This window comes from Sceloporus occidentalis, unplaced genomic scaffold (genome assembly GCF_023333645.1).
Source record: "Sceloporus occidentalis isolate IW3139 unplaced genomic scaffold, rSceOcc1.0.p SCAF_20, whole genome shotgun sequence".
Taxonomy (NCBI): Eukaryota; Metazoa; Chordata; class Lepidosauria; order Squamata; family Phrynosomatidae; genus Sceloporus; species Sceloporus occidentalis.
This window is the reverse complement of record NW_028317000.1, coordinates 9,598,305-9,621,046: the sequence shown is the minus strand read 5'-3', so window position 1 is coordinate 9,621,046 and position 22,742 is coordinate 9,598,305. Positions and strand designations below refer to the sequence as shown.

The 22,742-nt window shown below is 43.7% G+C and overlaps 1 protein-coding gene across 2 annotated transcripts in view; it reads left to right on the top strand.

The window, feature by feature from the left end:
- LOC149301924 (lysosomal acid glucosylceramidase-like) overlaps nucleotides 1–22,742 on the top strand; it is a 32,142-nt gene that overhangs the window by 1,831 nt on the left and 7,569 nt on the right. For both annotated transcript variants that reach the window (XM_089483273.1, XM_089483274.1), the window contains exons 2-8: nucleotides 2,152–2,283; nucleotides 3,076–3,227; nucleotides 11,302–11,493; nucleotides 14,530–14,676; nucleotides 15,535–15,668; nucleotides 18,560–18,732; nucleotides 20,275–20,512. In XM_089483273.1, the coding sequence (XP_089339399.1) occupies nucleotides 3,161–3,227; nucleotides 11,302–11,493; nucleotides 14,530–14,676; nucleotides 15,535–15,668; nucleotides 18,560–18,732; nucleotides 20,275–20,512 (951 nt within the window). In that variant the 5' untranslated portion in view covers nucleotides 2,152–2,283; nucleotides 3,076–3,160. The remainder of the gene's footprint in view (nucleotides 1–2,151; nucleotides 2,284–3,075; nucleotides 3,228–11,301; nucleotides 11,494–14,529; nucleotides 14,677–15,534; nucleotides 15,669–18,559; nucleotides 18,733–20,274; nucleotides 20,513–22,742) is intronic.

The following is a 22,742-nucleotide window of genomic DNA, read 5'->3' as shown; positions in this document are numbered from 1 at the left end:
ATCCAGAGGAGAGATGCATTCCTTAGTTACTGCATCAGTCGGAGACACAGAGAAAACTATCTGGGTGTCATCAGCGTACTGATAACACCGCGCCCTGTGTCTCCGGATGATCTCTCCCAGCGGTTTCATGTAGATGTTAAAAAGCATAGGGGACAAAATCGCTCCTTGAGGGACACCAGATGTAAGGGCCCTCTTATCGGAGCGACAGTCCCCCAGCTCCACCATCTGGAATCTACCCGAGAGGTAGGACCGGAACCACTGCAGAGCAGTGCCCCCGATGCCCAACTCTCTCAGGCGCTCCAGAAGGATACCATGGTCGATGGTATCGAAAGCCGCTGAGATGTCCAAGAGCACTAACAGGGACACGCTTCCCCTGTCCATGCTCAGGCGGAGGTCATCAACTAAGGCGACCATGGCAGTCTCAACTCCATAGCCCGCTCGGAAGCCGGTTTGAAATGGGTCCAGAAAATCGGTGTCATCCAAGATCGATTGAAGCTGGAAGGCGACCGCTCTCTCAGTTTGAAAGGAAACTAAAAGAAACAGAAAGACGAAAGGAAGGCGGGGAAATTATTGTTATTATTATTATTACAGACTGCCCACACCATCCGCTGGCGCATCATCTTCTGACTTGAGCTCATGTGGATGGCAAATCCCGGCAGGCAAAATGGTGTGGGCGCCATAGGCGCATGCATGCCACCACACACAAGAGCGCACCACCATAGGAATCCATAAGATTCCAGCATAGGCATTTTTTCCCATATGCGGGGGGGGGGGGGGTCGGGGTCCAGAATGGATCCCCAACATATAGGAAGGGCCTACTGTATTAATATTATTATTATTATGAAGATAGTCTCTTGCATTCAGTGAGGCTTACTTGTAGTATTGGACTTCATTAGGATCAGGCAGCTTTCACCAAACTAGTGCTCTTCAGATGCAACCGATAGCTGTTCCCATCATCCCGAGTTCCTTCTGTGTTCACTGGGGATGATGGGAATTGTAGACCAACGTAGCTGGAGAGTACTAGCGTGGAGAAAATAACAGTAGGATGTAGGAGTATCTTAAAAGAATATGAATGTTGTTCTGCATTACTCATGAGTAAAAGGGAGGGAATGAAGGGAGAGAAGGCCTGTCTACCTAAACTTAAATTCCACTGTAATCAACATAGACATATTCTTAGGATAAAACTGCATAGGGACTACATGCCTAGTAAAGGCTGGAGAAGGGAACTTTACACAAACTCAGTGTTATTATTAATTACAATAGCTGCATATATATCTTGCCTCAAGTATGTTGAGTTTAAGGCAGTGTAGATGGCTCACATCCTCCCCACTTTATCCCCAGAACAACCCTGTAAGGTAGGTCAGACTGCAAGAGGGAGTGGCTACCCACTGAGTTCATGATCCAGTAAGGACGAATTTGGATTTCCTAAGGCTAAGTCAACCACACTAACCATTACCTTTCATTGACTTTCAGTAGATGGCTTTAGGCAAGTCATGTTCTCTTTGCCTTAATTAGCAACATGGAGAAGGTATAATAAAACCGATTTACTTCACAATGCTATTTTAGCGATAATTAATTAGATAATATTATATTTAATTATATTATTCCATTCATTTTCTGCCCTTCTTCCAAAGAGCTTGATGTTATATACATTTCACCTCATGTAGCTTCACTGTAACCTTGTGTGGTAGATGATGGATGGATGGAAGAGGGTCATTTGGCTTGATCTAAAATGTCTCAAATGAGGTCTGTAAAATGTCTTCTGTTTCTCTGTTTTTTAAAAGTTTTGGCATTTTAAAACAATGTTTAAATAATTGCTGTGTTTCTTGTGAGATCTTAAATATGAAAGCTAAATTTATTTTCAATACTGACCTCCACAGTGGTGTTCATGATTCTCCTAACGCTTGCAGACATGTGCTAGAAACTGAAAGCTGTGCTGGGTCCTATATTTCTGTGGTTGCCAGTCCTGTTACTTAAGTTGTCTTGGATGTATGAATATTCCTCGCCCACTCAAAAGGAAAAATACAAGTGGGAGGAGAAAAGATTATTACAAAATGATGGATCCAAGGAGTGACAGGAGGTTAGGAAAGGTGTAGGCGGGAATGTTGTTCAACCTAAAGGAGCGACCAATAGAATGTGTTTCCTTCAAAGGTGTGCCAAAGGCAGGAGAAGTGACTGTCTTAATAAAATCACCAAGGACGGGACAAAAAGAAACGAATGGTGAACAGACACACCAAAGAACAGACAGGCTGGTCCAAAGGAGAGGAAGGCAAGTTGCAACAGGTGGGTAAAGTCTAATGGCGCAGGGTGGCTAATGACATAGGATGTCCTGTTTTTGAATCTCATTTCACCCATGCAACTTCTTTGATGAGAAATAGGCTGGATTCCTTTGGCTTAGTCCCAACTATAATATACCCATCCTGTGCCTCTACACTAGTCAGGTCTACCTGTAGGAATGAGGCTAGAGTGTGGAAAGTTCCCTTCTCCAGCCTTTACTAGGCATGTAGTCCCTATGCAGTTTTACCCTAAGAATAAGTCTATGTGGATTACAGTGGAATTTAAGTTTAGGTAAACAGGCATGAAGTTGGGGGTCAGTATGTCTTCAGGCAGACCACGCTTTGTGGTCTCTCCAGGTTTTGTTGGACTCCAGCAAACATCAGCCCCAGGATGGGAGCTGGAATCGTCACCATTGTAGAGTCATAGATTCAAGGGTAACATAGTGGCAGTGAATCGGCAGCAGGGCTAGATGTATATCCAGCCCTCTGAGTAACTCTGCAGTCCTCTGAGAGTTGGCTTTTAGGAGTGGAGTGTTCTTTCTCCTGCATGAATTATCAAGGGAAGCTAGCTTTCTGAAGTTGTTCCATCTCCTGACAATAGACTTAAGTTGGGAACAGCTTGAAAGCACACAACAACATGGCCAGGACAAATGGGGTTTCCAGTAGCCCTACTTGAAAGAAATATTTTTTGAATCTGGATTCTACCATGGGACTTCCATTCTCCTTCATACTCATGTTTATGGTAATAACTTGGACAAAAGAGGAAGTCCTGATACAATCATTTTTTGCTTTCTTACAGATACGAATTGCCGGTTGTGAGCCTGAATCTCTCTCCTCAGTGGTCTTTAAGGTCTGCACTGGTGTACCTGGACACTGCTGTGACCATGGATCTCAAGCAAGCCGATCTTTGGTGTTTATTATTCCTGTTGCAGGCAGCAGTTGGAGTGATGAGTGAGTAGGGCATGAACGCCTTTGAGATGTTGGTGTGTGTGAATGTTTTGGCTGGCACAGGTGGCAGAACACATGTTGCATGCAGAATATCCAGAGTTTGGAAAAATTACTTGGTGGACTATATTTCCCAGAATCCTCCCGATCAGCATGCCATATGCATTCTGGGAATTGTAGTGGCAAAATAAACTTTTCCAAGTTCAGAGAGTCCCAGATTTCATTTGACACCAGTAAAGGAAGGCCCAATCCATTAGTCCCAGTGGCATCACCAGGGTTGGTGTTCACAGGCTGTCTGGCACCCCCAACTGACTCCCTCTGCCAGCCAGACTGCCTCTGCCTTGATGGTAGTGGTTTGGTGCAACCTTGGGATGGACAGAAGTGATCATGCCCCTGGGTGTTCACCCCCTCAGGGTGTCTCCTGGTGCAATCTGCACCCCCCTAGTGATGCCCCTGCTCAGAGGCCAGCTCTCTTTGGTTCCCAAGACTTCCTAAACTGATTCCATTCTCAGTTGATTCTTAAAAGTAGAGGTAGAATGTAACAGCCTTTTTCAACATTTATACCCTGGAAGAACCCTTGAACTAATTTTTAGGTCTCAGGGAATCCCTGCATTAAAATCATACCTACAGCTAAAAGGAACTGATTAATTTTTTTTTCATCCACAGTCTCTCACATTATCCCTAGTGATCTCTTGTGGAACCCTAGGATTCTAGGGAACCTGGTCAAGAAACCCTGATGTAACCGTTAGGTTTGGGTGCCTGCATTTGCTTGCTTTCCGCTACCCTCCTCTTCCTCCCCCACCCTGTTTTTATGTCCTTTTGGGGGGGCTTTGAGTCATGTAAGTAATACATGTGACTGTATGTTCTAGTGCATCTGTTTAGAGTTCCAGAGAGCCAGACCATGTCACCCTTTTCCCGGGCATTCCATCCCCAGTAGTAAGCATTCTGCTGAACATAGGTCCAAGACACACTGCAGAAATAATCCAGTTTGAGACCACTTTAATTGCTCTGGCTCAGTGCTAGGGAATCCTGGGCATTGTAGTTTATTGTGGCACTAGAGATCTCTCTGACAGATCATGCTAAATATCTCACAAAACTACAGTTTCCAGAATTCCCCAGCATTGAGCCAGAGCAGTTAAATCAGTCTCAAACTGGTTTATTGCTACAGTGTGTTTTTGACCACAGTTACTCATCATTCAGTTTTTCCTAGTTTTGCTTTGTTTTTCCTCCTTTTGTATTTCTTCAAACGTGATGGTTCTCCATTCTCCGCTGATACTTCCCTCTTGTGTGTGACTGGTGCCATTTTGGTTAAGTAATGATTGACACATGGGGAACAGGTTTACCTTCTGCAGCAGAATTGCTTTCCCAGTAATTCTAGGAAAAATCAGAAAGCTGTGCTTGTGAATCTATCATCTTTAAAAGAAATGTATTTTTATCTCACATGCCAAAGAATCTGAACAGAACGTGGACCCTGAGAATAGGACTTATACACTCTATAGAATCCTAAAGCTTGTCCTGTCAATCATATATTGTGCCTGTCCCTGTGCCTGCGTATCTGTGAAAAAGCTGTTGATGGGAGTTAATGATAAGGAAGAGCCAATGCCATTATACCATAGGCTCCTGTTGACGAACACATGGCATGCATGCTTCCTTTGGCATGCGAAGTCGTATTGCACACGGTGGCTACAGGAAGGAGGGACAGGGTGGCTTGTGCAACCAACCCTGCTCCTTGTTGTGGCCCGGTTCTCCCAGGGAAAACCGAGGTGAGACAAGGTGGGGCGGTGCATGGCCCTTCTGGGTGGAAGCCCTGCACCTCCAGTCAGAAGCCCCACCCCAACACGAAGCACAGTCCTGGGGGATGCCATTTCCTTCTCCTCTTCCTCCCAGACCTGGTCGGATCATGTGTGCTGTGTGCCTTGAAGTTAGGGTTGCCATAATTCTCTTGTACAAAACTGGGGAAAATATAGGACAAAATGTAGGACATTCAAGAAAAATGGAAGGCATGACCAACTAAAACCCAAAAACATTAATAAAATAAAAATTAAAAAAACAATAAAAATCCATGCTGTGCCTCACCTACAGCCCTGCTGGATCCTCAGGACCTCCAGTGCCTCTGCAGACTGGTTCTCCTTGCTGCGGCGACCTCACTCCATCTGCTAGGGGTCCAGCTGGCTGGCTGAGGCCCTGCACAGCTTCTCTGCCACTGGAGGAGAGGCCTTGCTGTAGCAGCCTCCCTCCCGGAGCCCAGCCCTGCACACCAGAGGCAGCGGTAGTGAAAGAAAGGCTTTGCCACAGTGCCTTCCCTCCTGGGGCCAGCTGGCCGACCGAGGCCCCACGCAGCAGAGGCGGCAGTGGAGGCGAGGCCTTGATGCAGCGGCCTCCCTCCAGCCCTGGGTCCCAGCCAGCTGGCTGAGGCCCCATGTGGCAGAGGCGGCAGTGGAGGAGAGGCCTTGCTGTCACAGCCTTTCTTTTGGGGCCCAGGAGGCAGGCCGAGGCTCCGCACAGGAGAAGTGGTGGTGGAGGAGAGGCCTTGGCACAGCAGCGGTGGCCTCCCTCTAGGCTTGGGATCCAGCTGGCCTGCTGAGGCACCACGCGGGCCAAGCAAGTGGCAGTGTTAGACCCCAGGCATGGCCAGCTGGCTGCTGCACAAACAGCAGAACTAATATTGAGAAATAGGAAATGCTAGGGTTGTCACCCAAGAGGAAAGGGTCGGTAGCTCAAAAAGGTTTGAGGACCAGTGCATCTATTCATGCGTTCTTATTGTAGTAAATTTTCCATGGGAATATACATAGCAGCAAAGTTGTTGATGTAAGTTTATATTTTCATTTCATGCCCTGGTAGCTCAGTGGTTAAATGCCTGTACTGCAGCCACTCACTCACAAACCATAAGGTTGCGAGTTCAATAATAGCAAAAGGGCTCAAGCTCGACTCAGGTTTGCATCCTTCCAAGGTTGCTAAAATGATTTGGGGGCAATTAGCTTACACTTTTAAGTACACTCTTAAGGAGTGCTTAAGTGCACTGATAAGCAGTATGGAAATGTACTTGCTGTTGCTATTTCATACTGCTGACAAGCATTTAGGAAGCAATTAGCAAATACTGCATACTTTAGAACTGTGATGTTTATAGGTATATTCCTGCTGTGTTGGATGGGGAAGATTCCAATGGGTCAGACGTTGCCCAGAAGAAGGAAGGAAATCTATTCCAGGACAAGGAATGAGAGCTTGAAGATACTGCTTGGAGCCTGGAGGATTGTGAGGTGTATGTGTGCCTTAGGTCAAGTTATATACCTTGTGAGATATGCATGCACACACATCTGTGTCTGCATCCGCGTACCTCTGTCTCTGTATTGGGGTAGCCCAGGTGTGGTCCATGATCCACAGGCGACCCCAGGACCTATTTGGGATTCCTCCAGTCTTTCCAGAATACTTTTTTTTAAAAAAATTAATATTCAATAGCAAACTTCTACATTGCTGACCTCTAAGTTGCACCCATTGAGAAAATAGGTAAATGAATTATAACCATTATCATACAGCTCATTCATACTACACAGCTGTAGCAATATATTCTATTTTAACTGTCATGACACCATCTTTTGGAGTTCTGGGGTTTGTAGCATTAGAGCTTTCTGGTTAAGAATTCTAAATGTCCTTCCCCTAATTGCATATCCTAGGATGCCATAGGTTGTTGCCATGGCAGTTAAAATTGAATATAGTGCTGTGATTGCATACTGTCCAACATTTCACAGATAAAAATTGGAGTCAAGCAACATCAGTGTGTGGTCAATATGGCAAAGGTTATGAATGAGGGAGAACATACAAATAATGAAATGCTATAGCGGTTTGCTTTTGCATTAGCCTGCTGGGAAGGATAGGATTCCAATCCTTTCTTTCCTATGTCCTCTCCTGAGTTAATTGAGTGCAAACCACTTTTGTATTTTTAACTCAGTTTGCAGCAAATGAAGAAAGCTTAGAACAAAGAGGGAATGTTGGAGGAAAAGAGAGAAACTGGGTTGTTTTAAAAGCATCTGAAAAGTGGAACAACAGGGATTTAATTGTGATTGTCCTGCCAATCAGGATAATTGGAGTGTATATAGGGTTGCCATAAGTCTGGACCTCCAAACTGGGACAAAATGTAGGACAAATGTAGGACAAAAATTTCAAATGTAGGGCACATTTTTAAAAAATGGAGGACACACAGAAAAAAATTGATGGTTTTAAAAAAATGTAACTATAAATACGTGTTTCTTAGGTGTGATCAAAATGGAGGACATTTGGGCATTATTCCTAGACAGATGACAGAAATGTACTTTCCCTTTTTGGCCAACCTCCCCCCCCCCCATTCCAAACAGCACATTTGGGCATTGAACATGGCTTTATTTTAACATGGCCACTTGCATATTTCAGAGGCTTATTCGATAACCAAACTCTTTGGGTTTCACACTGAACATGCTATGCATACTGAATATGTCAAGGTGGTTTAACAAGATGTGGATTTGCCCTCAGATTCAACTGTACTTCTCAGAAGTGTGTACTTGGTCAAGGGACTTGGTTTTTCTTCACTGCGCATGAGTTTGTAAAAATGAGAGCAACTTACATTGGTCATGCCTCAGAGGCTTGCTGATATCAGTATCACCATTAAAGAACCAAAAACACACAGAAAATGTACTTTGGAAGGTGACACTCTTTCGGCTTCTGAAACAGTGCCTGCATGACTCTGAAGCTGACTCATATCATCATCATCATCATCATCATCATCATCATCATCATCATCATCACCACACTATCATTGTCAAAATAAGGGAGACTTGTTAGCATTAAAAGACTCCCCCCCCCCAAAAAAGCCACCTTGAGGCCTCTGGCCACTCACTCACCACCTCCTTCTTCTCCTTCTCCTTCTTCTTACTCCTCCTCCTCCTCCCCCTCCTCCTTTTCCTCCTCCTCCTTCTCCCCCTCCTTCATTTTCTGGGTGGCCTGGAAGGAACGGAGGAGGAGGAGGCGCAGGTGCGTGCAAGGCAGGGAGGGACGTGTGGGCGCTCACAGGGGGCACACCACCTCCTCCTTCGCCTCCTCCACACGGCCACGCGGCCTGGAACAAAGGAGGAGGAGGAGAAGGAGGTGCGCCTCCTGCGTGCGCCCGTGCCCCCTCCCTGCCACCCTCCCCCGCCTCCATGTGCGGCCGCACCACCTACCTCCTCCTCCGTTCCAGGCCACGCGGCCGCGCAGCCTGGAACGGAGGAGGAGGTGGGTGGCGCGGGGAGGCGGGGGAAGGTGGGTTGGTGCCGCGCGGGCCCCGAACCGGGGGCTGGGGGCCAAACCGGACTGGGACCGGGAGGGGGCCCCCAAAAGCAGATTTGTCCCGGGGGCCACCGGGACATGGCATCCCTAAGTGTATATGATTCTGTAGTGTGAATGATCACATAGTTTAGTTCAGTTGTCACTATAGTTGCTAAACTTAATTTAGGTGCATTTAAGGTTCATTTTTATGATGAATTATAGGGCTTTTAATGAAGAATGAGTTTCATCTAATTTTTAGATAGAGATAGAGATATATGAGAGAATGATTTTATATATGAGAGACCCTCCCTCCAGGCCAGCAACCATTTCTCTGACCTTTGATGGAGAGAACAGCAGCAGCATTTGCTGGTCTTGTTCTGCTCCCCCACTGCCATCTCTTTTTCCTTGTGTTGCATGTCTTTTAAGATTGTAACCCTGAAGGCAGTGAATTGTCAAATTAACAATTTGTAAATTGCTCTGGGAGCATTTTTTTTTTTTTGATAATGCGCAGGGTGTAATTGCTTTAATAAATAATAATATACATATTTTTGGAAAAAAAAAGCAACCATTGGGGGGGGGGGGAACAAACTTGCACCAATTCAAATGCTGCCCAGAAGTGTTGGCCAACCAAGTAGTATTTGTCTACCTCTGCTTGCTCATACTTTCTATCCCCATCCTTCGGCAGTGTTGCAGCATGGGGTGCTCCAGTCCTTTTTTCAGAATACTCTATTCCATTCTCATCCTGATGGAAATGAAGATTTCAAGGTCCACTCATGCTATTCATCTTCACTGAACTATTTTGAGATCTTTCCTCTTCATTCCCTTTTAACTTTTACAAATTTGACCATTCTTTTAAGCCTGTGCCCCCCAGTTTTTTCACATGATGCTTGTCATCTCAGCAGATCTTGCAGGGAGGGATTGGACTACAACTTCTAGAATCTTCCCACCATGGCCATTGCATTGTGGCTATATAAGAGACTTGGGTGGGTTACATACTACCATATAGTACGCGCAGAGCGCGTACTAGGGTTAGGAAGGGCCGATGCTTCCGTACCCCCCTAACCCTAGTACGCGCTCCACACGCACAAAATGGCGGCGGCCGTTCCACACGGCCGCCGCCATATTGATGTAGCGGGCGCTGTGTGTCCGCACGCTGCGCGGCACTTATGACGTCGTGAGTGCGCCATTGGCGCCTCGCAGCATCATAACTGCGCTGCAGGAAGAAGCGCCATTTGGGGGCTTCTTTTTTGCTCCGCGCGGGAGCCGCGTGGTTTGGCTGCTGCAGCTCCCTCGCGGAGCAACCAGCAGCGCCGGCAGACCGCCGCTTTTAGGCAGTCTGTAATGCACCTTGGTATTTGGAAAATGAATGAATTGACAGCATGTGGAAGATGCTGCGTCAGGAGTCGTTTGTTGTTTCAGATCACATGTGCAGGACGACATATGCAGGAACACCATACTTATGCTGAAGCAACATCTTGGGAAAAACAATGACATGTGCACTGCACTGTATGCACACACTCCATTGTTTTCAATGGGGCTCGAGCATACGTGTTTTTTCCCTTATGCAGGGGGGTCCAGAATGGATCCTCATGTATAGCCCACTGTATAATTTCTTTGGCTTTGTGGAGTCTATAAGTCTTGAGCAATTGCTGATGACATCTCTTTTGCAGCTTTTCTGCACAGCACCCAGAACCTGTTGATCAGGATTTTGTAACTTGAGGACACTGTCAACAAATCTCTTCTATCCAGTTAGATAACCTATCCATTTCTATATTGTCCAAGGTTCTTAATAGCCATTCATCTACTGTGGGTAGCTCATTTGATTTCCATTTTTGTGCTATGAGAATTCTGGCTGTGGTGATCATATAGAGGAGAAGCTTTGTTATTGGGGAATGCTGGAGCAGATGACCCACAGCAATGAAAGCATGCAACATCCTCTTGCAGCAGTTCTAGAAAGAGGCATTTAAACAAGTTATTATATCCCATGGCTGACACCCCAGTTCCCTGTGGCTGTATAAGAGCACCTCTGGGCTGGAGTGTCTCTCCTCAGGTTGAGGCTGATGAAAAATGAACTCCGAAAGTTTATGTAGCACAGAGGCAAACAGGAAATTGCGCAAACATGATCCATCTCCCATCATAATAGCTATGAGAACTATGTAAGCTGACTGTTCATAGAAAGGTTTAATATCTTGGTCCATTCTTGGCTGCCAAATTTAGTCAAAACTATTTAGCATGGCCTGCTTTTGTTGTGATGTGCCCTCAAGTCAAATCTTATAGTAACCCTAAGGCAAATCTATTATGCAGTTTACTTGGCAAGAGTGATTCAGAGGAAGTTTACCATTGGCTTCCTCTAAGCCTGAGAAGGCGTGACTTACCCAAGATCATTTAGTGAGTTTCCACTGAGTGTGATTCTAAAAATATCCTTTAGCACATATTGTATATCTTTTAGATATATATAAGCTGTATACAAGTAGTGCATGTTCTGGTCCTGGTGCACGCTTCGGTTATGCATATGTATTTATATTGTATGGAGATTTATTGCACCTAGTGCACTATATTTACATTTTATATATAGCTGTGTGATACTGTTTTTTATTATGTTACTAGCATTTTGAAACGGCCCTTGGGCTACTCAGAAATGTATAATTATAATAATGATTCTAAAACACATCTACCTGAAGGCAGAAGCCATGCTCACTGAAGGGTCTTCCCCTTTTCTATGAGGGACTGATGGTGGGATGATGAGCCTTCCCTTCATTCCATATGTTCCATCACTACTGATTCTTTCTCTCCCTGCCCCCCAAAGGTAGTCTACCCTGCAACAAGAAGTACTTTGGCCATGACTCCATTGTGTGTGTTTGCAACCGCACCTACTGTGATACACAGGACACCGTCTCTCTTCCACCTGCCAACTTCTTCGTGAAGTATGAGAGCAGCAAATCCGGCAAGCGGCTGGAGCGCAGTGAAGGGAAGTTCCAGGACAAAACGTTCACCCCAGGTATCTCTCTTGCTTCTTTATCAGAATCCTAGAATTGGAGGGGCAGTGTGGAAGTTACTTAATTCACCACCTCCCTATCTGATGAAGGCAGTCCTGATAAAAATGTCACTTCTGCTGCTTGTATACAACACATTTCAATAATAAATGTATTATTTGTCATCATAGGCCAATCCAATACTAGTATAAGTATAAAAGCACAAGAATTCAGAGATTCAGCTGTGTTAGTTTGTAGAATCAGTATGTAGAGAGATCTTGTAGCATTTTTGAGATTGTGTGTGTGTGTGTGTGTGTGTGTGCAATAAAATGGTGGAGGTGGGGAATTTTGGTTGGAATTTTAGGTAGCAGAATTCTTTGAAAAATTTACTAATGGTGAACAGTAGCTCCTTCCTTCCTTCCTTCCTTCCTTCCTTCCTTCCTTCCTTCCTTCCTTGGAAGCATATTTTAACCCTGTTACGAGTGGTGGAATTCTTTCCTGTTATTTCCATTTTCTTCCTTCTCTGCCCTCAAATTTCCTTGATGCGGTGTCATTCTGGGGAAGAAATGGCATCCTAAAAGACTTTAGAATGTACTTAGAGAGAGAGAGAGAGAGAGATGACTTCATGTCACCACCAGTTGCCATTATGCCACTAATGGTTTACCTCTGAAATTTTGAAAAATGTCCCCCTTCTTCAAATCACCTTCAGTTTTGTAGAGGGTTTGAATCGTCTCATCCAATTCAAGCTTTTTTATTTGAGAAATTTAGGCCCAACTATGTTCTAGAACAAAAAAGAGACTTCATATAAAGAAATATGGATGTATAATCCCTATTATTCATATCTATGCCACCTTAAATATGTTGCCTGGATTTTGATGGCTTGATAAACTTTAGTTTGTTGTTATGGGAATAAATTTGGCTCATCCACTAAGCCTGCGTCCCTTTCTCTGACATGGACATGAGGAAGAGAGTAGAATTATCTGTTCCAAATTCTTAACAGTTTCGACGTTAACAGTGGTTATTTTTCTGACTTTGAAGTTGTTTTATTTCAAACAAACCATAGTCAAAATTTACCCAATCAAAACTGGAACTGAAAACTTCCAGAAACTTACTCAAATCCATGCCAGTGTTGAAGGAGGAAAGGAATGTATAAGAGCTGGGCTTGGAGCGATGGAGGGGAGATACCTGGATGTGGTTTGTTCCTCCTTATTGCTCCAGAAAGCAGGAAGTAGACTTGGAGAGCCACTAATAGAAGGAGCAACCCTTCCTAGCTCTAAGTTTAGTTCCTACTTCTGTTTCACAGAAGCGGTTCTCAGATATATTTCTCGTTTTCTCTTGTTACTGTTAACTCACATCACCTCTGTTTCATTCCTTTGACTGCTATCTCACCTTGCTTCCGAAAACAGAAAAGCCTTTCTTCCCCTTTCCAAACTTTCTTTGTCAGAGAGACTATTCTGTAGAGCAGTGTTAGAAGATGGCAGAAAAGGGCTCACTAGATGACAGCCCGAGCATATTGGGGAAGGAGGACTCACCCATGTCTGCCTCTGGGCTCAGGACTCCTGAGACCTATGCAGATCTTAGCAAAAGGCAAAAAAGGCAGGCTACCAGACAGTAATGGAACCCCTCCACCTGCTACCAAAGAGGACCATGCCGCAAAGTGCTAATCCAGAATAGAGAGGTGAGCACAGCAAGTGAAGAAACCAACGAGGGGCTATGCAGAGGATCCAACCTTCCCCCATCCCTGACAAGTGAAGCAGGATACTCTGTCTTCTGCATCTGGTTAAAAGCCTTTATTGCCAGCAATAAAGCACACAAGAGCATGCAAGTGGTCACTTCCTGCCAGTCTTTACAACTCCATCAGGGAGTGGCATTGCACCCACTCAAAGAATGAAGCCACTGATGCATCCTTAAGATGGAAGTCATCCTCTTCACTCCCATCATTCCATGAAGGGAAGGGATCTGCAATCCCACAGTCCAAAAAAGAAGTTCCATCTATATCATTTTTGCAGGAGCCATCAGGGTACTAAGGGCCCAATGTGCAAAACAGCACAATAAAGCCATGATTAGTTATACCATCTAAATGCAGCCAGTTGGTAACAAGCTGAAGATCTAGGGGATCTGTACACTCCTTTCTGAATTTCTCCTTTCAGCCATTGCTTGTTGTGGAATTGGAGAGTTTGAAAATACAGATGGCCCAAACCTCTTTAATACTACCCTATATATCCAACTGTAAGTTGAAAAATGTATGCCAGAAATTGACCCTAAGATCCTGGGTCGACATATATACAGGTCAGTACAGTAATATTACTTAGAAAGGTCCTGAAAGAAGCACCATACCCTGTGCCTCAGCAGTGATTTCCAAAAGAGCTGCCCAGGTGGTGGTGATGGTGGGGTGGGGAGAGGTGATTTTCTTCCCAATCCGATGTTAAAACCTCTCCCCACTAAATTGCCCATTTAACTCCACTTTCTTCCCTTCTCAATCCGATGTTAAAACCTTCTCCAGGGAAGTGGTGTTAGGTGGTCGGGAGAGGTCCAGAAAAGGAGAAGGGCAGACGGAAGTGGTGTTTTCTCCTTTACATCCTTTGTTAAATGCTCCTAAGTTTTACTGTTGACTTATCCACGGGTCATATCAAAATTATGATTTTGGCACTAAAACCTTCCTTCGACTTATACATGAGGTCAACTTGTACACAAGTATATACAGTAAATAATGGAGAGCATCACACTAGTGAGCAAGACTGGTGTAGTGTTTGAAGTTTTGTACCGAACATTGGGAAATTCAAATTCTAGCTCCTACTGAGCTATGAAATTCACTGTTTCACTCTCTCAGGTGCACCTACTTCAAAGGGTTGTTATGAGGATAGAGTAGGGAGGAGAAGATTTTGGAGGAAGGTAAGTTATCGCTGTAAAATATAAAATAATGCAGAATTAATGAAAGCACTTTGTAAATGACTTGGCTCCATGAAAATTGGCATCTGGCTGGTAAGCAAAGGCTTTTTAAAGGTGGGACAGGTATAAATGAAGGTATAACCATTCTTCTGTTACAAACTCTTGCCTCTCAGCTCTGGTTCTGATTCTGGAGACAGCTCAGCGGTATCAAATGATAAAGGGATTTGGTGGTTCTGTCACTGATGCGGCTGCCTTGAATATCCTCTCTCTGACTCCCGATACCCAGAATAATCTGCTCCGTTCCTATTTTTCTGATGAAGGTGAGTGCCAGGGGGACTGGCAGAGGTGTAGTTGAGCCAGTCCTTATAGGGTCAAAGTGCTAGAACTTTTTTTTATTATTAGCAAGTACAATTACATCTTTCTACTATTGCCTCTGAGCTTAGCTGCAGTCTTTCCAGCAAATAGTAATGAGAGAGCATGGGTTGGGGCATGTATATTATATTAAATATATGTTTCAGTAAGCTGTATGTACATATTAGAGTTTATATAGAGTGTTATTGTTAACTGTTCCTGTTGCAATACAAAATATTTTGAGATATCTAGATATTTATGAGCAGTTAAGACCTGTTACTGCTGTAAAAGATCTGCACTAATTGAAGATGAAAATGGCCATGCCTCATGCTCATATTTTTGAATCAATCTTGGGCCTGTGAATGTGGAGACTGATATGATGAACACACACACTACAGAATTTATCCCTCCACTACCAAATTAGTTGCAGGCCCAAGTAAGATTTATGTCCCGTTAGAACCCGCATTGATTATGATTACTAGCTTCCAGTATCTATTTATTTTTTTAACATAGGATTGTCCCCCTCCTGAGCACTTTTTTCAAACCCACAAGTGACTGGACAAAATCACTGCTAGGTTTTTCTGTTTTTTTTGGTGGGGAGGCTATTTCTGACCTCTCAATATACCTCTGCTAAACAGCCAACGTTGAGATTGCCTGGATACTTCTGGGAGTATAATTCTCCGATTTGAATCAATTTTGTTTGGGTTGTGGAGGCCTTGGAGAGCCGTGGGCTGCATCATTTCCATTTCTGCTTTAGTTAGAAATATATGGTAATCCGCTGTATATTTCTGTTGTCTTTCCCCATTATCCTTCCTCTTTACCTTCAGGGATAGAGTACAATCTACTGCGCCTGCCCATGGCAAGTTGTGACTTCTCAGTAAGACCATACACTTATGATGACTCACCATATGACTATGAGCTGAAGAACTTCAGCCTGGTTGAAGAAGATATCAAAATGAAAGTGAGTGTCACACAGAGGGAGGTGATGGGAAGAGGGACAGGGATTTCCCCCCATAGGGCAGAGGTCTCTGTTGGTTTTCGTGTTTTATTGATATCATAGGTAAATGGATCCTGGATTCAGATGTAAAATTTCCAAAATTTTGAAGCTCCGAGGAAAAAAAAAGAGTGGATGTTTTCTGAAAAACTGAAAAATACAATATTATAGATTGAAAGTAATTTTACTATTTATGAACATAAAATGTAAAAATTGGTAAAATTATCATGCTACCATCAGAAGTACAGCTTATTCAGAAAATAATTACAAATTTATTTTTACTAAATTTTATATTTTGTTACAAATGGTGTGACGGGAGCCTGAACTGTAAGGAACTCTGATTCTGCCAGTTTATGACAAGTTAGCAAATAATCTCCAATAAAAACAGAACCTATCTTTGTTAGTAAAACATAGAACATTATTTCTTCTCTGTTAGTTTTCTCCTTAATGTCAAGTAAGCATAACAAACCCATAAAAAGAGCTGAGAAAAGGAAACCAAGGCCCGTTACAAACGGGCAGGAAAGTACGTGCTCAGCATGTACTAGGGTTAGAAAGGGACGTCTCTTCCAGACTCCCCTAACCCTAGTACAGACTGAGTCCGTACGAAATGGTGGCGACCGCATGTCGCGCCCTGGAAATGACGCCGCGAGTGTGTGCTTCAGCACTTGCGGCATCTCTTCTGGGGCGCAGGAAGGAGCACGATTTTCGCGCTCCTTCTTTGCAGCGTCCGGGAACCACGCCGTTTGGCTGCTGCGGTTCCCGGATGGCAGCAGACCGCTGCTTTTCGGCGGTCTGTAACCCGCCACAGACTAGGAATTACAATGCTCTATTGTAGATAGTCTGACATAAAAGACTTTCTCTTACCCTATATTTAGAAATCATTTTGGTGCTGTAAATATGTGAAAACTTTGACTTAGATGTTTGTTCATTGTTTTAACAGAAAATATTTCATAATATTTTTTTTTCATTTTTCCAGAGAAAAAGGGCTTGGGGGGGGGAACCTGTTTTATTTCTGAATTTTTCCATTTTTTCTCCTAAGTGTTCACATCGCTAGATGGACAGTATTAACTGACTCATCCCCTCCTTCAGAACTGGGGAAGGTAGATACCCACAGAAAAGGAGTGGGAAGCTGAGAAGGAGATGTTGCAATATGGAATGCTGCTGTTAAGGGCTTCTGCTAGCTAGCCAGCCATTCTCTTTCTCAGGATCCTACTCCTTCTGCCCTGTCTTCTGTTGCCAGCCATTCAAGTCTTTTCCAAAGACACCTCATTCCATTTTTTCCCGTCATAGTCTGCCTTTCTGAGCTTGTATAACTACCATCTCTCTCTCTCTCTGGCTTTTTCCCCCCTGAGGTCGCTAAAATGAATATCCAGCTTGTTGGCGGCAATTAGCTTACATATTATAAACCGCTTAGGGAATGCTTAGGTGTACTGATAAGCATATAGAAATGCAATTGCTATTGCTGTTGCTGTTGTTTTCTTCCTGCACAAACATCTGTATGCATATTTTTACACATTTATCTAGCACACACACATCCACCAGTTCCCGAAAGTATTTTTGTGTGTATATTTTCCCACAAATAAGACACATTTTAGTGGTATGCAGTTTTTAAAAACACCTGTTTGGTGCACAGTTTGTTTCTCTGAAACACTCTGTCAGATCTGCAGATGTGTGAGTTCTTAAGACAAAGTGTGCTTTCTTTATGCAAAAAAGTCTCAAGAAGTGAGTAAAGGCTTGTTTCATTAAGATAACTGGATCCAACAAAATTCTTTTCTGTTCTGTGTTTGTGTGACATCTGTGATTATTGTTGTATGGCTTCAAGTCATTAACATAATGGTGACTGTAAAGTTCTATTGCATGGTTTCTTTGGCTAGATTTGGTGGGTGATGGGTTGTCCTTGCCTTCCTCTAAGGCAGTGGTTCTCAACCTTCCTAATGCTGCAACCCTTTGATACAGTTCCTCATGTTTTGGTGACCCGCAACCATAAAGAAGTGGTGTTTCGGTTCCTAAGACTGTTGGAAATATTTGTTTTCCGGTGGTCTTAGGAGACCCCTGTGAAAAGGTCATTCGACCCCCAAACGGGTCGCGACCCACAGGTTGAGAACTGCTGCTCTAAGGCCTCAGCCTTAGTGTCTTGACTGAGATTATATGAGTTTCTGTAGCTGAGCAGGAATTTGAACTATGGTCCCCCAAAGTCCTAGTTCAATATCCAAAACACTACAACATGCTAGCTCTGTGTGTGTGAATACCATACCTAATTTTCTCCTCAGTAATCACACATGATAATGTCAAAAAGAGCCCTTGGATCTTCTTGGCCCCACATCTTTTTGGCCCAGATCATAATAATAATAATAATATGTTTTATTTATAGACCGCTATTCCGCGATGATCATAGCGGTGTACAGTAAAATCGTTAATACAATAAAAATACAGTTAAAGGAGGGAGAAGTCTCATCCTTCAGGCAGTCCAAGATGTTGCTGGTCTGCCTGCTGGCTCCCTCTGAGGCCGAAATGACAGTTGAGGAGGGAGGGGCCTCTTCCTTCAGGCAGTCCAAGATGTTGCTGGTCTGTCTGATGGCTCCCTCTGAGGCCGAGGTGACAGTTGAGGAGGGAGGGGCCTCTTCCTTCAGGCAGTCCCTGATGTTGCTGGGTCTGCCTGATGGCTCCCTCTGAGGCCGAGATGACAGTTGAGGAGGGAGGGGCCTCTTCCTTCAGGCAGTCCCTGATGTTGCTGGGTCTGCCTGATGGCTCCCTCTGAGGCCGAGATGACAGTTGAGGAGGGAGGGGCCTCTTCCTTCAGGCAGTCCAAGATGTTGCTGGTCTCATCCTCATTGGCTCCTGGTTCCTTCTCCCCATAGATCCCCATTGTTCATCGTGCCAAGGCCATGTCTAAGAAATCCATCTCCTTGTTCGCCAGCCCATGGACTTCTCCGATTTGGATGAAAACCAACGAGGACTGGAAAGGGAAGGGATCCCTCAAGGGGAATGCAGGCGACCAGTACCACAAGACGTGGGCCAACTATTTTGTAAGGTAAAATGGGATGCTGAGGGGGTGAAGATAGGGCCACAACTTCCTGTTTTGGCAGATGGGAAGTCAGAAAGGTGACTTGCCCAAATAGGACGTTCAAATTTGGCAAGGCTCAATTTTTTTCAGCATTATATGTGAGTGACAGTTTTATAGGAATGTAAAGGTGTGCAATATTGCCCCTGGCAATGATAGAATCTGGTTTGGCCAGGTCTGGTATAAATGGCAGAACTGTGGCTTTCTAGACTTGAAGAGTACTGCATTACAGCCTCACCTCTAAATTCACTTCCCCTTGAGAGTTCACCTGCCTGACATCATTGACTTATATTCAAACCAAAGAACACTAGTTAGTATCTGATTAAATGGTTTTCTGAGATAGAATCTGGCATGGGGAATGAAAAGGCCCTCCCTAGGTGGAGGGCATGAACTCCATTTAGAAAAGGTATATCCCAAGTGTAAAGATAGATAATAAAATACCAAAGTCAGAATCATTTATAACATAGCATTTGCAATATCTGTATATGAATGTGAAAGCTGGCAGGAAGAAAATCAGCAAATCAGCTTGTTTGAAATGTTCTGGAAGAAAGTTCTCTGGGTACCAAGGACCACTAAAAAGATAAATAAATGGTCTGCTCTATACTCATCCAGAGTCACCAGACAAATCTCAGAACCTGGAAAGGGATAAATCTGTTCAAATTTTGGTTGTCTTTGTCAGCTAGAAGTCTCAGACCTTCCTCAGTCTCATTGCTGCAAACTGGGCCATAGAAAAGTTTGAGAGAATTTGTTCCTCATCTCCTGAGAATGAACAATTAGACGTATTAGTATCCTGATTGGCCTTAGAGATGCTGGCAATGTCTTTGATGATGCTGTCCTTAACTGAAGAAGGATTCTGAGCACATATTGCAGTCAGTGTAGCCTCCAATCCAAAATGTTACTTGTTGCAAGCAATTAATCTTTTAAAAGATTTTCTTAACTGGAAAACTAGTCAGAAAGATACCTTATATGAAGTTGAACTGTGCTTGAAGTCATTGTTACAGGCTGACTGTCACAACCTGATTGTCTGGAGGGCCACAGTAGCCCACCTTGGGCCGAAGGTCTTAAATATTTTTCAGTTGCACACATTTTAGCTGTTCAGACTTTCACATATGGGGGGGGGGGGGGAGGAGGATTTGCACATTTTACTTCTCTGAAACATCCCATAAGCCCTACAGATGTGTGTGTTTTTGAGGCAAAATGCATTTCTTCTTGCAACAAATCTTGGGAGGTGTGAAAAGTCTACATTCTCCAAGGTGGCAGTATTCAGCAAAATTATTTTCCATTTCTTGACCTATTTAATAGGGTCATTAAGAGGATAAGACAACAGGCAGGAGAGTCGTATATGCTGCTTTGAACTCACTGGAGGAAAGATAAGATAGAGATGTGACTAATTATAAAATAAGTAATAAGCAAGCGGTGTACCCACTCAGAATCTGGGTTTAAGGTTTAAGACCTTAATTTCTTATTCTCTCATTGGAAATAACTGAAGTCTTTCCCCCTTTCCCCATCTAGATTCCTAGATGAATATGCCAAGCATAATTTGACCTTCTGGGCCATAACAGCTGAGAATGAGCCTACCGCTGGACTGATCAATAACTACCCTTTCCAGTGCCTGGGATTCTCTGCAGAGCAGCAGCGGGACTTTATTGCACTGGACCTGGGCCCAGCCCTAGTGAACAGCACACACAAAGACATCCGTCTCATCATCCTGGATGACAACCGGGTGCATCTGCCCCACTGGGCCAAGGTGGTGCGTACTGTAGGTTGAAACAGTTTGAGTGCATGTGCTGTCATTCCATAGGCGTGCAGAATCCAGCTTCCGTGGAATCTTATGCTTTCCTTTTTCATGTTGTTGTTGTTGTTGTTATTAAATTTTAATTTCTACAGCGCCATAGGTTTACACTGCACTTTATACAGTGAACAAGGAGAAGAAAGATAAAAGTCTGCCTACAACAGTTAAACATTCTAAAAGATAAACAATTATAAAATTGAAAAATGTCTTTAAAATGAGTAAATTTAAAATAATAAATTAAGGCGGGTTACAGACCGCCTATTTGGGGCGGGCTGTACCCGCCCCTTTCCCTGGTGTATCGTGGCATCAGTGGTCAGAACGGCAGCCGCTGAGGCCCCGATCCACTGCTTTTCAGGCTGCGGGAAGCGGCAAAACGCCGCTTCCCCGCAGCCTGAAAAGGGGTGTCCCTGGGGCTTCAAACCCCAAGGACACCCTGTGGCGGCGGGGAGGGGGAGAAAGGGGCCGCTTGGCCCCTTTCTCCCTTGCTTCACTGGGCGCAGCCGTCTGAAGGCTGCGCCCAGCGAAGCAAAGCGGCGCCTCAAACCAGGAAGGAGCTCCGAAACGGAGCTCCTTCCTGGTTCGCACAAAGGGCGCCCTAGGTGCCCTGGCGCGGAGCGAGGACGTTACGTCCGCGCCGCCCCATGTAGAGGCGGCGCGGCCGTCACGTCCTCATGACGGCGGCCGTCTGGAATGGCTGCCGTCATTTTTTACGCGCGAAGCGCGTATTAGGGTTAGGGAGGTGCGGAAGCACCGCACCTCCCTAACCCTAGTACGCGCTCTGCGCGTACTTTCATGGCGGTCTGTAACCCGCCTAAAACAGTATTTAATCAGCCGTCAATCAAATTGTGAGTTGGAATGCTTCCCTTAAAAAGATCGTCTTAAGCTCAGCCTTGAAACTGGCCAGAGAGGTGATGGTCCGTAAATGTTTATACACACACACACACACACACTCATATATATTCTTTATTGGTAGTTTTAAAAAAGAACACATAATACATAAATAAATCATATTTACAGAATCTTGTCAGAGTTTAAAATAAAAAAGCCCCCCCTCCTCCTAGGGTCAATTCACTTGTAATTACACTATATATACAACAATCCGTTTTTCCTCCTTTCCCCCCTCTATTTTTCAACCTCATCTCCCAACATATATAATGTTTATCTTACATAAAAGAGTATGTAACATTAAAACATCTTATTTTTGTTATTCTAAACTTTATATGTAACATAAATATGTCTTAATCTTATATATTTCCGTTACATTACAAATTGCTAGTTAGATTGAAGAAGAAGAAGACACAACCATTACTAACTGTTCGATTCCAACCATTTTTTCCCCCACAGAACTTACATAACGGTTCCCAAGTTTGGTCCTCAAACACATTTCGGGTTCTAATTTTATTTTTATTTGATATATTTCTTGAATTATATTGTGTATGTCCCTCCAATATTTTTTAATTTTCAGACAAGTCCCCCACATGTGAAAGAAAGGGCCAGGCTGCTTCTGGCATCTCCAGCATAAGTCATCTTTCTTTTTATAAATTTTTGCTATTCTTGATGGGGGTAAATAACACCTATGTATCATTTTAATAAGGTTTTCTTTTACATTCATACATAAAGTAACTTTTAAATCATTCCTCCAAGCTCTTTCTCATTTTTCCAACAATATACTATGTCCGACATTTTTTGCCCATTCCACAATGCATGGTTTGAGTGCTTCAGCTTCTAAATGTAATTTCAAACAGTATTTATATAGTCTTGATATTGTCCCTTTTTTGTTGTTGTTTATAATATCATCCAACTCATTCATAACATCAGTTATCCCCACATTTTTCCATATCTTTCCGATACCTTTCTCTCAATTGTCGGTATTGAAACCAATTTATGGCTATTCCTTCTGCATTTAATTCTTCCTGACTTTTCATTATTAGTTTCCTATTTTCCTTTATACCTCAACCATTATTTCATTTGTGATTTATCTCTTTTTAGAAAAGCCTCATGTGGGGATGCCCAAACTGAAATTTGTCTGTATGTTTTTTCTTTATATTTTTTCCACACTCTCCATAAAGCTTTCTTTCTATTGTGATCATTGAATTTTTTATTTTGTTCTACTTTACTATACCATAAATATGTGTGCCAGCCAAATACTGTATCGAATCCTTCTAAATTTAGTAAATGTTCATCTCTC